At 45.8% G+C, this 15,851-nt stretch overlaps 1 protein-coding gene across 2 annotated transcripts in view; it reads right to left on the bottom strand.

Moving 5' to 3' along the window:
* RABGAP1 (RAB GTPase activating protein 1) overlaps positions 1-15,722 on the bottom strand; it is a 95,992-nt gene extending 80,270 nt beyond the window's left edge. The window contains exons 1-2 of one of the 2 annotated variants that reach the window (XM_079961990.1): positions 15,570-15,713; positions 1,439-1,639 (exon numbers count right to left, since the gene is read on the bottom strand). In XM_079961990.1, coding sequence (XP_079818116.1) covers positions 1,439-1,588 — 150 coding nt within the window. In that variant the 5' untranslated portion in view covers positions 1,589-1,639; positions 15,570-15,713. Of the gene's footprint in view, positions 1-1,438; positions 1,640-15,569 lie in introns of both variants that reach the window. The other variant, XM_079961991.1, reaches the window with a different exon arrangement.
* Between the last annotated feature and the right edge of the window lie 129 nt (positions 15,723-15,851).

Genomic DNA, 15,851 nt, shown 5'->3' on the forward strand with positions numbered 1-15,851 from the left:
GCCATCCAAGTCATTAAGCACTGTATCTAACCTTGGCCAGTGATAAACACTCCAATGTAACACAGTGTGGAGTTCCAGATTAGATAATTCCGTTTGGTAATTACTGTGACCTCGAATTGTTTTTCAAAAGCCTGCTCAAGAGCAGAGCTGGGCCAGGCCCCCACTTTTTAAACAGGGAACACAATGCCTTTGGGAAGAAGCCTATTCTTTAGACTCTGGAGCAGATGTAAACTAATTGGAGAAACAGGAAGCATCCAGGCACTGGGCTGGAGGAAATCATTCAGTGTCTTGCACCAAGCTCAATGTTGCCAGGGTTCCCAACAAACCACATCACATTGAAACAGTCTGCACTAAATCAGGCGGGCTGCAAGCTTGGCTTTATCAGCCACACCACGTAATCAACCAAACATTTAATAATCACAGTTCAAATACTGGAACAACAACACAGAAGAATTCTGGACACTCATGATCTGTGGCACTGGGACAACACTCCCCAACCCCTTCCCTGGTTTGGTTCAGTGCACAGTTAAAGAATATGGTCAGAAGCAGCAGCCAAGCCATGTAATTTAAACCGGGGTGAGGGCAGAAGCAGTGCTCTAGAGCAGTGTCTCCCAACCTTGGGCCTCCAGCTGTTTTTGGACTACAATTCCCATCATCCCTTGCCACTGGTCTTGCTAGTCAGGGATGATGGGAGTTGTAGTTCAAAAACAGCTGGAGGCCCAAGGTTGGGAAACACTGCTCTAGAGAGAGCCATTCCAGGTACCTATACCAAAAGAGGAACTGATTCACGTGAGCAGGCCATACTTCATTCCCAGGCTGCACTCCTCACTGGCCTTACTCAAATGCTTTCATCTGGCTGGAATGTGTGCTTCAGCTGTGATAATCTCTCTTGCTTGCCTAGATGGAGTGATATGGTGTGAGAGGGTACGTGCGCACAAACAAACCTCTGGTTTCTGAATGGGTGGAATATAACATACTGACGTCTGGCAGTGTCTGGTTTTTGTTCTGCCCATCACCACCGTGCCCACAAGGGAATGCAGCACTTTGACTGAAAAGCTATCCAGCCTGGCAATAGATCTTAGTTACAAAGTACTTAGCACCCACCTAATGCCCAGGTTTGCTTTCCTCCTCCTCCTTCCCAAATGTTTTTCATTTTGTATCATGCCTTTTATACTGCAAGTCTGAAGGCAAAGACTTGTCTTATCACTGATCTTTGCAAGCCACCCTGCGAGCCCTTTTCAGTTGAAGAGCGGTGTAAAAATGCTTCAGATTAAAAAAACGATTTAATTTGGGATTGCAGAAGCCAGTTCCAGCAAATAACTGCTGACAAATGGAACAGAGTGACCGTGCTGTGCAGATATACCTTCCCTTCTTCCCCCATCCCCCCAATACTGAACTCCCATCTCTGTCTGATCAGACTTGAACTACAGGCTCTTACCTTCAGGCCTGTCTTTTCATCATCACTACCATTATTGGTGGATGGTGTTTCATCCCCTTGCCTGGAAATCAAGACAAAATCTTCGCTGTTAAGAGTGGATACCGAGTCTGAAGACACACTGATTTTTCCAACAGAGGCCTTGTCATCCATGACTTTAAAAAAAGGAAGCTTGACTCATGGGTGGGCTTGTATTACAAGTACCTGAAAAACAAATAAAATAAGTTTGTTTATTACTAAGCTGCTCCTAGAAAGTCATGCCTTGAGATGTTCTTAAATTCAGCTGCACAGCTACACAGTGTTAAGAACCCGCACACCTCAAGATGCTGCTGAGCCAAGTTACCACTTATCGCTACAGTTTATTTATACACCACTTTTTCAGCCAAAAAGGCCCCCAAAGCAGCAAACAGCATGTTTTTATCCAAGTTAAAATAATTACATTAAATACTATTTCCTTTTTATTGTTGGCGTATTTTGACTGTAAACTGTTCAGATATTTTCTATTATTTTATGTGGTTTAAAAATACAGCAAAATGCCACAAATCAGGGGTGGAAAACCGATGGCCCTCCAGATGTTGGCTCACCACTCCCATCATCCTTTCCCACTGGACCATGCTGAGTGGGGCTGGTGAACATCTGAAGGGCCCACAACTTCCCCACTACTGCCCTAAACCTTAAGAAATGGCCACTGAAGCAGGAACTGGGGCAGAGGTTGGCACACGTCATCATTTCAGCACAAGGCACTGACACAGATCTTCCAAGGGGGCAGAGAGGGGAGAGCAAGGCAACCCACAAGGCCTTTCCTTATCTTCAGTTACAGTGCTGAAACCAAGACAGAGCTGATGTCACCCACTTCACTTTCCCAACCTCCACATGGGTTTTTAATAAAGAACATTCCCAAGTTGCCCCCGCCATTCTGGTTGCTAAAAGAGAAATGGCACCCTTCATCCTCATGCCAGAGATGGAATGCAGCTCCCTGGAATAATGAACTCCATGCAAAAAGTCCCAGGTTAGATTACTGGCATCTTCATCTATATCAGAGGAACTTCAGACCAATAAGCCCAAAGTAGCCCTTGGGACTTGCTGCAGCCCACACCCCTCACTGGCCCAGCTCCATGCCCTCCTCCCTTTCCTTGGCTAGAATGCAACCTCTTGCTTGCATGGATGGTGGGAGAGAAGAAGCGCTCAGGGCGTGTACAGAAACTGCTGGCTTTTGTTTGATTGAAAACATAGCCACAAGGCCGGGGTGGGCAGCAACACAAGAATGGGCCTTTTCTGCCGTGGCCCCCCATTTATGGAATGCTCTCCCCAGGGAGGTTTGGCTGGAAGATTCAGTATACACCTTTAGGCACCAGACAAAAACATTCCTCTTTAATAAGGCCTTTGGCTGATTGACATTCGATGCCCTTTTAAATGTGTTGTGGGAGGGAGGATTTTTGGTTTGTTTTTGTTCTTATTTTTATTTATTCATCCCTCACTGCGAGAGCTACAGGGAACCAGGCAGAGGGCCTTCTCGGCAGTGGACCCCCTCCCTGTGGATGTCAAACAGATAAACAACAACAAAACTTTTAGAAGACATTTGAAAGGAGTTTTTAATGTTTGATGTTTTATTATGTTTTTATACAGTGGTACCTTGGTTCCCAAACTTAATCCGTTCGGGAATTCTGTTCCAAAACCAAAGTGCTCTAAAACCAAGGCGTGCTTTCCCATATAAAGTAATGTAAAATGGATTAATCCATTCCAGACTTTTAAAAACCACCCCTAAAACAGCAATTTAACATGAATTTTACTACCTAACGAAACCACTGATCCATAACACGAAAGCAATAATCAAAGTACTGTACTATAAAATAAATAAGACAGGAGCTTTTATCCATTTCTGCAGTCACACAATCAATCAATCAATCAGTAGCTGAACTGGGTTCCGCACAGTCACAAAAACAAAGTCACAAGCCACAGTCACAAGTCAGTCCCATAAAACGAAGAACAAGTCACAGTCATAAAAATGAAAAAGCCACACAAACAAAAACGCAAAAAATAGCAAAAACAAAGGCTCCAAATATCACCCCTGTGTTGCATGGGTGCTCAGGACTCAACAGCCAACAAACTCAACAGGAAGCCTCTGGTTAGCAGCAGGAGACTCAATTTACAAATGGAACACATTCAACAGGAAGCTGTACATGTTCAGCTTCCAAGGCGAAGTTCACAAACCGGAACATCTACTTCCGGGTTTGTATTGTTCTATTTCCAAGTTGTTCATAAACTAAGCTGTTCTAAAATCAAGGTACCACTGTATTTTGCTTGAAGCCGCCCAGAGTGGCTCGAAAAACCCAGCCAGATTGGGGGGGGGGGGAGGAGGATTTCTGTCTTTTGTGTTTTTTATATTGTAATTTTATGTTCTGAACCACCCTGAGATCTATGGATATTGGGCAGTATACAAATTTTAATAATGATAATGGTAATAATACAAGGTTAGGATTTGCATCTATTGATACACCAAATATTTGCCTCTGGCCACTGGCCACCACTGGCGTGGCTTGTTCAGAAGTTTCTCCATTGAGGAAATAAGGTCCTCAAGCTGAAAAATTCTTCCCACCCCCAAGGTGAATGACCCAATAACCTGGCTCTGGAATGGCACTCCGCCCAAGGCCCTGGAAAGTAAACAGCACTGAGCTAGGTGGGCCATGTGACACAGGACCCTGGTCCCCTTCCCCACCACTTCTCTAAGCCCGGCTATCACTAGGGCTGAGCGATGCCTGGTGGTCAACATTGTGATACATCACCAGCTAAGCATTGTGTTCTACCAATATAGCACAATGTCTGAAATAAGGATGGAACTAGGTAGAAGTGAACAGGGTAATGTCCTGACAACTGCTACTACATAGGGGTGTAAAACTATACATTTTTACTTACTGTCAGGGGCTCAGGAGCAGAGGCACAGGGAAGAGAGGAGATGGAGAGCGAAGGGGAAGAATCCGAGGGGAGCGTAGGAGAAGAGGACAGTGGACCGAGGGATTCCATGAGCCTCTCCAGCGAATCGGAAGATTCACAGAAGGGGGCGCCAATGGCCAGGGGTAGGGGGTTCCCAAGGGGAATGCCCCAGGAGCAAGGGGGCAGCAGGGACTCCCAGAGCAGTAGCTGGAAATCAGGACCAGCTTCCCCACCAGAGCAGAGTGGGGGGGAAGAGTCCCAAGGATCGGGGCCAGTGCATTCCCCACCAGGGAGAGAAGATAAGGCAGGGCTGACCACGTCGGACAACGGAGGAGAGGTCAGATCCGGCCAGTGTCCCGGAAGAGGGAAGCAGTGACCGAAGTACTGTAACGGTTAGGAGAAAGGTCACTGGGCTGGCGCGAGAGGCAAGTTCAAATGTACAGGAGCGCGGGACAGCAGAGAATGAGGATTGGGAACCGGGTCCTAAAGCCCGCTGGAGGGAGGGGGAGGAGCTAAGCGACTCAGCGTCGGAAGAGTCCAGAAAGGGCAATGCCCCAGCGGGCAGGAGGACCCAGAGGAGGAGAGAGCAGCGTAAAAGGTGGAGCAGGGCTAGGATCTTAAACTGGTGTCATAGGGGAGGAGACTCAGACGGGACTTCGCCGATCTAGGGTTTAAGACGTAGGGCTGCACGCTGTGGCTTTGAAATGGAAACTGAACTTTAATAAAGACTTTTGTACATTACTACAGCCTAGCGTTGGTCCTCTGTGAGCTGGGACCTAGAGGCAGCTCTGACACTTACCTTTAACATGTTTTTACAACTGTTTTGTTATAGTACAGAGCAACAGGGGCGGCAGGAATAATGAGAGGAGTGATGACCAGCTTCACCCTTTATCCCACATCACAATTTTTTACTCTTTGTTTTGCAATATATCTCCAAGTTGAATACAGTGGTACCTCTGGTTGCGAACAGGATCAATTCCCGAGGCCCGTACACAACATGAGCAGAACGCAACCTGCACCTGAGTGTCTGGCGATTCGCTGCTTCTGCGCATGCACGTGATGTCATTTTGCGCGTTTGCGCATGCGCAAGTGGTGAAACCCAGAAGTAACCCTTTCCGGTACTTCCGGGTCACCACGGGACGCAACCTGAAAACGCTCAACCTGAAGCAAATGCAACATGAGGTATTATGAAACTGTTATCACAATGTGGACTTCAAACAAATTTTGGACAATGTATTGCTACATCGCCCAGCCCTAGTTATCATGTGGCTCCCTCCAGCTTTATCAAAGGTGGAAGGGTGCTCAGAAGGGCTGCTTGGGAGATGTGATCTACCTGATTGGCTTTCACTGATCAGAATGAGCCAGAAGACATGGCCTCCAGCTGCAGAGGAGCCTTTAAAGGCCAAGCTGCCATTGCATTTTGTTCCTAATCTCGCTGCTGGGAATCCAGTCCAGGGCTTCCAACAGGAAGCTTCACCATCCTCAGCTAAATGGACTACTACAGTTTATTGTGTATTATTCTGCTTGACCTGTTGCCTGCTTTTCCGTTATCTGTTATTTCTAATAAGAGATATTTCTAATAAGAGATATTTCTAATAAAATTTCACAATTGGATGAGTGATTGCCACCCTCAGGATTTGCGAATCCAAAATGCACCTAGACTGCATTGGGTTCCACACTATTGGAAGTCTAAGACTAGAGTGGAATTTACCCTATTCTCAGAGAGAAGCAGAGGGCTGGAGAATGGGCCTTGTGCTCTGTGTGAATTGCACTGGTCCAGCATCCCAGGATTTAACAATTAATTGGCAGTTCCCAGTTTCCCGCCTTTGCTTTTGGGGTTGGTGGTGACAGCAAGCACTGGGTCGCAAGGAGCAGCTGGCAGCACTGCAGGGCCATTCTGCAGCAGCTAGGGAAGAAACGAGTTGTGAAAAGCTCTCCTGAGCATTCCACCTTCACCACAGGCCAAATGGCCTAACCACACACCCCAGCACCTCCAGGTAGGGTCTGGAATATCCACTGCTTGAAATTGCTGCTGCAGTTCAATGCAGACAATACACTGTGTATTGATGCCTCAATTGGCGGACACATTATAAGGCAGGCAGCGCTTCAAAAAACCAATACAAAATTGAGCTGGCACAACCGGCTCCTTCCGGCCTCTTTCAGACTTGGCCGAATTCCATATTTAGGCAAAAATTCAAAAAAGGAGGGAAGGGAGTAATTACAGAAAATTGGGCAAACTAAGCTGGCATGTGGGGAGGGGGAAAGGCTTCCTCGGTTTGGGGGAGGGGGGTCTCCATTGCTCCCTTCAAGTAGGAAGGCCCAGAACCAGGACCCTAGGCTCTCTCTTTTCAAAGAACTTCCTCCTGCTGTGGCCTCACCTGGGATCCACTTCACAAACCTCTGGTTTCATTATCTAGGAACTGAGAAATGGGAAGGATTTTTCACTGCAGCTAACTTCCACGGCTCAGCACACTTTGCATCCCATGCATATGTATTTAAAATCATCACAGTATTTCTGCAACACTTAAAAAGCTGAGGTCTGCTGCTCATGTAGTTCAAGGCACTCTGACTCCCAGAGGAATGTGAAAATAAGATTTTAAACAAGACTACAAGAGTATACGCCAAATAATTAATATAACTTCAAACCTCCCAGAAAAGTGGAGTTCGGCACAATCACAGATGCAGTCCAAGACAAATTTAGTAAGAAAAAAAACTTGCAAGAGACAATTGCCATGTCTCTTTCTAAGAAGATCTAAACAAGTTATGGTATTTCCAAATCACTCAGAGAGCTGAGGGTTGGGAGGGAGTCCAGTTTTCAGATGTTTCAACATTTAACTACATTTTCCTCCTAACTTCTTGGACAGAGAAAATTCGCCTGTCCTTTATTCACATACATGAATTAAATGGGGAAAGGGAGGGGGTGGGCTCCAGAAGTAGCCAGGGACATGCCTCGTCGCTGGCCAAATAAAAGCTTCATTTCCATGTGTTTGCATACATATATAAGGCTCACATTCATATACAAACCTTGCCCCAAGAATAGTCCAATTCAGCAAGCCAAATGTATCCGCCTTTTCATTTTGCTCCTGCCTGCGACAGGGAGGGGCCAGGAGTACAGTGGTACCTCGGGTTACAGACGCTTCAGGTTACAGACTCCGCTAACCCAGAAATAGTACTTCAGGTTAAGAACTTTGTCTCAGGATGAGGTGGCGCAGCAGCAGCGGGAGGCCCCATTAGCTAAAGTGGTACCTCAGGTTAAGAACAGTTTCAGGTTAAGAACGGACCTCCAGAACGAATTAAGTACGTGACCAGAGGTACCACTGTACAGTCATACCTCAGGTTGAATGTGCTTCAGGTTGAGCATGTTCGAGTTGCACTCCGCGGCAACCTGGAGGTAACAGAGCACGTTACTTCCGGGTTTTGCCGCTCGCGCATGCGAAGATGCTCAAAATGAAGTCACATGCATGCGCGGAAGCGGCAAAATGTGACCCGCACATGCGCCGTCACTTGTTACGTTTGCTTCAGGATGCGAACAGGACTCCGGAACGGATTCTGTTCGCATCCCGAGGTACCACTGTACTCAACGCTCCAGCTACCTTACTGATAACAGCCTTGTAGCTAATCCAAACCAAGAGAGCTAAACCAAATACAGCAGTTGTTCCTTAGAATAATTTCTAGAGGCTGACACAAGTTCAAGACTAGGGCAAACATCCACCCACACGATCTTGCACCCTCAGATAACTGCACCCCAAAGAAAGGAGGGCTTCTCAAGAAAAACACCCTTCCTGTGCCCCTTCCAATAAATAACAAACAAAGAGGTCTAGATTTCATAGCACTGCATCAGCAAGAAGAAGCTGGTGATACCCAATTATTTTTATACCCCTTGAAGCTTGGGATTTCTCCCAAGCTCTTTGGAGACCACAAAAGAAGCAAGCAGCCAGAAGCAGCCAGCCAGATAAGACTATGGAACGCTGCCTTCTCCAAAGGTTCCTGCTTTTGAGGTTTTTAATTCCTCTCCCCAGGCAGATTTTCTGATTTCAGCAGCTAGGTAAAGGAGGAATAAAAACTGGTTCCTTGACAATTTGAGATGTACCACATTGGCAGGACCAGCAATCTGTCAGAAGGCATAATATCCAACAATAGCATTACTTCTATTAAAATCCAGGCCAGAGATCTTGATTCAAAGATTTTTCTGAGTCCTCCTTTAAAGGGAGAATACAAAAGGACAGACAGCATTTGGCCCACCAAGGCTCTCTCCCTCAACAAGTTTATTTTCTCAACAGCTGGCAAGACAGGTCATTGTTTCCACAGGTAGTTACACCATCTTTGGGACAGGTCATCTTCTGTGCCAATACCAATAAATTTCAACTTCAAAGGTAGGTCTAACATTTTTTGCATATACCACAGAAATATTTACAACCCAGCAGTAAAGTCTGACCAGCACAGTTGCAGCCATCCTTCAATGTGAGTAATCAGCACAATAGTTTCGTTCATTTTTATCCGAGAAAAGTGACGCACCAAAGAAGCAGTAAAGCATCTTTTTTTTTATTAAATAAAAAATAAAAATAAAAGTTTGCTTTTCACATTGCCCAATCACCCTTCAGCTGGAGAATAGACATTTCTTGCTGAACAAGAAAGAGGATCCACCACTCAATCTGAGAAGCCACAAACACACAAAGATTCTGTGCTAAGAATTCAGCTCCCCAAAACATTTGCAAGTCATTTTGAAAGAGGAAATGGCATGCTTCAGCCACCCAGGAGAGAAATTCAGATTTCCCTATCCAGTCTTGTAAGTAAACAACAACAAAAAGTGATCATGCAGTTTTTGGCACATGCTGAAAACTTACCTGTTTACTGAGGCCTTTGCTATCAAATATACCAGCCACTTGTCAGAACTATTCTAGTTAAACGGAGTCTTGAAACACTGCTAGATTTATTATTTTATATTTGTATTTTCAATGGATTCTACTGTAAGCCTCCTTGAAATACTCTTCATAATAGGCAAGATATTTATTTAATTTACTAGCTGGTTAGAGACTGCCCAAGAAGGGAGAACATCCCTCCTGCATTTCTCTGCTGGATGTGGGGGGGGGGGGGGGGCTTCTCGCCTACTTGCTTGCCATGCTAGATGTAAAGAGGGGCTTAACATCTCATCTTTCCTCTGCTAGTCCACTTACCCACCTGTATAAATCTCTGTGCTGTCTCAAAGGGAGCATATAAATACAAGGCTGACTCAATGGGAAACTAAGCACAAATACGGGCATTCAGACCAATTAGACTTTAATCTTAAAATCTTGAGGATTAGTAAGTAGCCCAAGTGCTACTATTAGGCTCTCTTCCAACTTTTTTTGTTGGATGGGGGGGTCACTACATGACCACAACAGTTTCATGGGCAACAGAAGATAGTGGCCAGTGACAAATATGGTGGCAGTCAAAGATCCCAGAGAATTTGATATTCTCTTCTTAATGTGTATTCTAAGCCTCATGTTGAGAAGCAGAAAATACATGGGATACAATATTTGGATATAACTTACATATATGACAATAAAACGAGCAGGTTTTATGGGCGAGGGATGTGTGATCATCATAGCTGCCATTTATTTATACAGTTCCACATACGTGCATAGCAGGGCTAACCAGTGGGGTACCTTCCAGATTTTGTGGACCACAACTCCTATCAGCATGTCCAATAGTCATGGATTATTAGAAATGTAGTCCACCAACTTCTGGAGGGAACAAACTGGCTACCTCTGCTTGTGTGCAACAAAGATCACAGGTCCCTGTCCTGAAGACCTTGCAGTTCTGTTCAACTACTAAGATTCCATTTGGTTTCAGCAGGGGATGAGAACCGCAACGTCCTAAAGGGTTGTAGCACTACATAACTCAATACATAGCAATATATATAACTATATATGCACGCTATATATGGCACCCTTTCCAAACCTGGAGGACTCCAGATGATTTTGGACTGCAACCGCCACAGGTATGCTAACCAGGGAAGGTGGGAGTTATAGCCCAACAACACCTGGCAGGAAAAGCTTGAAGGTCTTTCTTGTTTAGTTTTAAGACGCTAAATTAGGTTAGGTTATTTACAGCACTTCTGTATGGCTTGATTTTTTGTACTCATTAATATTATAGTTGTCCCTAATTGTTCTTAATGGGTTTTTTTTCGTTATGATAATTATTGTTCATTTGGTATGTTGTGAGCCACTTTGAGGTCCAATGTGGAAAAACTGCATACAAATAAACTGATGATGATGAACTACAGGCTCCGCTCCAGATATGGACCTAAAAAAAATTGACAACTCTTTGGACTCTCTGGTTGGTGTTTCAAACAAAAAGTATTTCCCAGGGCAGGCCACTTCAAAACAGTGATACAAGAATTTCATTGACACACACTGCTGAAGACTGTCTGGGGCATAAATCAGGAGAAAGCAACATTACATTTATTTGTTTTTTATAACCTTCACTCAAGGCTATAAAACAGGATACAAGTATTATAAATAAATAGTAATTCTCTGGATGCCAATTACTTCTCAGAAACTCTGGGTCACAGTTGAAGCTTTCAATAATCTAAGGCAGGGCTTCCCAAACTTCAGTCCCCAGACTTTTTGGACTACAGTTCCCATCATCCCTGACCGTTGTTCCTGCTAGCTAGTGATGGTGGGAGTTGTGGTCCAAAAACAGCTGGAAACCCAAATTTGGGGAACTGTGGTCTAAGGAATTAGTGATCATCAGACTATGCTGAAAATTGTCAAAGCCTTCTTTTGTATGAACTTCAAAAAGCAATCAGTTTCAATGCATACCAACAGACATAGAGCTCCTGAGACACATCAGTGTATACACATATGCTAAAATACTTTATCTACCAAGAAGACCAAATATCCAACCTCCCTTTTATTCTTCTTTAGTTGCACAGTCTGTTTTTAGTTTTTTGCAATTTCTTGAACCATTGTGAAATGTCAAATATTCTAGAATTTCCCTGTTCTTTTGTTAACCTTTGAAAACCACATTAAACACACCCTTTTTAAAGGATTTTGCAATGGGGGTGAGCAAGCAGGCAGGCAGGCAGGCAGGCAGGCATATAACAAGGCCAAAGTTGAGCACTTTTTATGTCCCCTTGATCTCACTGGGGACAGACTGGTCATTGTGCTTAACTCCTCCACTGGAAAAAAATGCAAGTCTAAAATGCTTGGGTTTGGTTGGATTGTGGTCCATGACTTCTGCCTCTCCCTGCAATCACAACCAATTTCTTTCCAGTATTATGCTGTAGCACTCTTAGTTATGTGCACTGTATTGTGGGACCAAGAAGCTGGTGCTCAAGCTACACAAACACTCCCTGCCCTTTATCAAAGGAGTTACAGCCTGCAATCAGGTAATTCTAAGCATAACATGCTCATCCAACTAAGCCAGCATAGCAAATGCCTCAGGGGGTGGGGCAGTGGCAGGCAGATGGCTGTGGTGTCAACTGATTTTCATTCTCCCTCCCTCCTCCACGCCTGTGCACTGTTCCAATTCCGGTTCAGTTCCTCTCTTAAAACTTCTTCTAAAACAAACACCAAATGCCAAATCAGATATATACAGGAATAAAAGACAACAAGTTTACTGTTTTTTACCACTCCCTCTTGTAAAAGTCAGAAAAACCTCGTTATTTCCCCAACCACACAATATTGTTGCCAAACCAGTACTAATCTTGTGCTGGCTAAGTTTATCCCCTCTCACACACTTGCATGGATAAAGCCTTTGTATTCCTAACACTTGTATTCCTAACACAGCCCAGGCACTTCTGGGGTGCACACAACCTTGCAGCTTCACATCTCCCACCTACAGCAATCAGATTGTCAGCAGCCCAGCAACACACACACACACACACACACACACACACACACACACACACCTCTCTCTCCACCCCATCCTAGCTTTTTAAACAAACACCCTACAGAAACTATAGAAGCAAGCATGAGTGCTTCATCCCACAGACCTGGATACCATCATGGTGTTGTTTCAATTGAAGCAGATAAAACACCTTCAGATAAATTTTATGGACTCCCATGTAGCTGAAAGGAGAAGGGCCAAGAAACAGAGAGGAGTGGGGCATGAAACCAGACTACACAGGCCAGTCTTTGTCAACCTGCTGCCCTCCAGATGTTTTGGGCTGTAACTCGCTTCAGTCCCAGCCTGCATGGCCACAATGACTGGGACTGATGGGAATTGCAATCCAAAACATGTGGAGGATACCAGGTTGGCAAACAATACCATAGATGTTGACATCAAACCACCACGAAGGAAAACCGTCTCAAGAACCTCCCTATTCACCTGTCTTCACCTACAGGAGAAAAACACGGCACCCTACACTTTGAAACTCCCTGCATAAAGCAGACATCTTCACTGTACTCTTTCTGGCATCTACTAAAAACATTCCTGTTTAGAAAAGCCCACCCAGATGCCTAGAAAGTTGAGGTGATTTTAATTTGCTTTAGTATTCTAACTTTTGTATGTATTGAAGTAGGGTTGTAAATTTTTCTTGATTTTACAGTGGTACCTTGGTTTTCGAACTTAATCCATTCCAGGAGTCCATTTGACTCCTGAAACCATTCAAAAACCAAGGCACGGCTTCCGATTGGCTGCAGGAGGTTCCTGCACTCAAGCGGAAGCTGCATCAGACATTCAGCTTCCAAAAAACGTCTGCCAACCAGAACACTTACTTCCGGGTTTGCGGCATTTGGGAGCCAATTTGTTCAGCAACTAAGCCATTCGAGAAGCAAGGTACGAGTGCACTGTTTTATCTTTTGTAAACCACTTTGAAGCTTTTAAAGCAGTGTGTAAATTTTATTACATAAATAAATACAAAATCCAAGATAAATATTTTTTCAGCCAGCCTTTCCTAAGGATCTGGCAAAGTTCTGCAATCCTCCTCCATTTGGGACAACACTAGGTCAGCAGCCCAAATCTTCTAACTTCCATGGTTCCCCTCAATCAAGGTACAGAATGAGGGGCTGAGCTGAGAAGATCCACGAGTTAAGAGCTCAAGCTATCAACTCACCATTACATGAGCAGTCAGTACCAGCTTACATCTCAGGGCTTTTTATGCACATGACACATACAGAGATGTTACTGTACAGTCATACCTCATGTTGCATCCGCTTCAGGTTACGTCTTTTCAAGTTGCGTCCCACTGCAATCCAGATGTACCAGAATGGTTACTTCTGGGTTTTGCTGCTTGTGCATGTGCAGAAACACTAAATCGCGCTTTGCACATGCGCAGAACCACTAAATCGCCCTTTGTGCATACATGGCACTTCTGGATACGAATGCTTCGAATTGCAGATGTGCCAACAGGACAGATTATGTCCGCAACTCGAGGTTCCACTGTACTGAAAGAGGCCCCCAATTAAAACCTCAGCTGCAGCATCACTGGCTACCTTTATGAACGCTACTTTTCTCTCAGTCTTTCCCACAATACACATACTTACACTGCAGAGCTACTCAAACCAGCATAACTTACAGGGCTGTTCTGTGGACTATTAACCCAAAACATGTGAAGGCTCATACCATGGACACCAAAATATTGCCTGAGACAAAGAAACGCAGCTACGGAAATTTTACTGCACTCGTCTCAGCTATTTTTTAGTGGAAACACAACACAAACAGCCACTATATTCTTATCACTGCTAATAATACTGTGTCATGATTATTATTTTCAATATCATCAATAACAACAAAAACAACAACCCAGTTTATTCAGTAAATTTAACTTTCACTTTTCCTCCATGGAGCTCAAGGCAGCAAACAGGGGCCTACTCCCCTCCCCCTGCTTTTATGCTCACAACAATCCTGTGAAGTAGGTCAGGCTGAGAAAGAGAACGACTGGCCCAAGGTTGCCCACTGTGTTTTATGACTGAAAGGGGATTTGAACTTGGGCCTCACCACTTCTCGTGTGATACTCTCCATCACACTGGAGTCTTTAGGAATGGTGAGACAGCACAGAGGATATGCAACACCAAAGCAACACCAGGTGTTGGCAAGAGCAACAGCAGCACCCCAACACAATTGCAAATAATTCATTTTTATTTAACATCATTTGTATACCAAATTATGAGGCCCTTCTTTGTGTGCCCGCTCCAAGAGAGCATTATCATGACAACAGCAGTAGCTTTTATGTCAGGAATGCAGAACCTGGTGTCCTCCACAAATTGCTGTACACCAACTCCCATCAGCCCCACCCAGCAATGTGGTCAAGAATGATAGGAGTTACCAGCACAGGATTTAGGTGCGGGTGGTTCCGCTGCATAGGAAGGTGAGCCGAGGGGGTGCAAAATAATAATATGAATGTCTACATTTATACGGGTATCTAATGAGAAGATCCATAAAAAAGTAACTATACAAAGATGAATTATTGTTAAAATAAGTAATATAAGAAAGATTTTGTTACACTCCAGCAGCAGGAATCCACATTGGGGTTGTGGAGAAAATGTGACCAAGGGCTGACATGACAAACGTTTCTAAGTGTTATGCATGGGCCAAATGAACCAACCCAAACCCTGCAATCGCCACCTGAGGCCCTTCTTCTTGTCCCTCCGCTGTGAGAGGTCCGGAGGGTGGTGGCAACACCAGAACGGTCCTTTTCTGTGCTGGCTCCCCGTTTATGGGATGCTGGCAGCATCATTATACACCTTTAGGTGCGGGGGGAGGGGGCGGGTGGCAACCCTTCTTCAACCAGGCCTTGAGCTTACTGACATCCTATATATATCCTTGGAAAGGGGTTTGTGGGAATTGGGGCGGGGGGGGTGTAGGTTTACTGGTCTGTTTTGTTCTTGTCATTACGCATTTTGTGCTTTAACCTTTCATTTCCATGCTGTGAACCGCCGTGGGATTAACGGATGTAGGACGGTACATACATGTCATAGGTACCCATAATAATAAATAATGGAGAGCCGGCCCCCAGCCCCACCCACCCCTCGATCCCTGAGACCCTGAGGGAGGGCTGAGCGCCCGGCCAACCGCTGTTTCCACACAGAGGAGCGCCGACCCTCCCGGGGCTGAGGCGCCCGAGGGCGAGGGCGGCGGCTGCTTCTCCCTCCCTCCCTCCCTCCCTCCCTGCCGCCGCCCCCCCCGGCCGGCCCAGCCCCGGATCCCCTCAGGGGCGGCCAGCGCCCTCCCGCCCCACAGCCCCGCTCAGGTACGGGCAGGGCGGCGCCGGGCTTACCCTCTCGAAGGCCTCCGTCTGCCTCCCCGGGCAGCGGGAAGAGGAGGAGGAGCAGCAGCAGCAGCGCCGCCGCCGCCACCGCCGGGCCTCAGTCGGGCCGCCTCGCAACCCCGATCCCGCCCCCCGCCTCCGCCTCCTTCCCCGCCTTCCGCCCTCACGTGACCGGGGCTCGGCCGGAAGGCGGGCGCCCGGCCACTTCCGGTCCCAGGGCTTCCGGTCCCGCCCCCCCCGTCCCGTCCTCTTCCTTAGCAACCCGTCTATCCCTCTCCTCTCGGAAAAGAA

The sequence above is a fragment of the Podarcis cretensis genome, assembly GCF_951804945.1.
Source record: "Podarcis cretensis genome assembly, chromosome: Z".
NCBI lineage: Eukaryota > Metazoa > Chordata > Lepidosauria > Squamata > Lacertidae > Podarcis > Podarcis cretensis.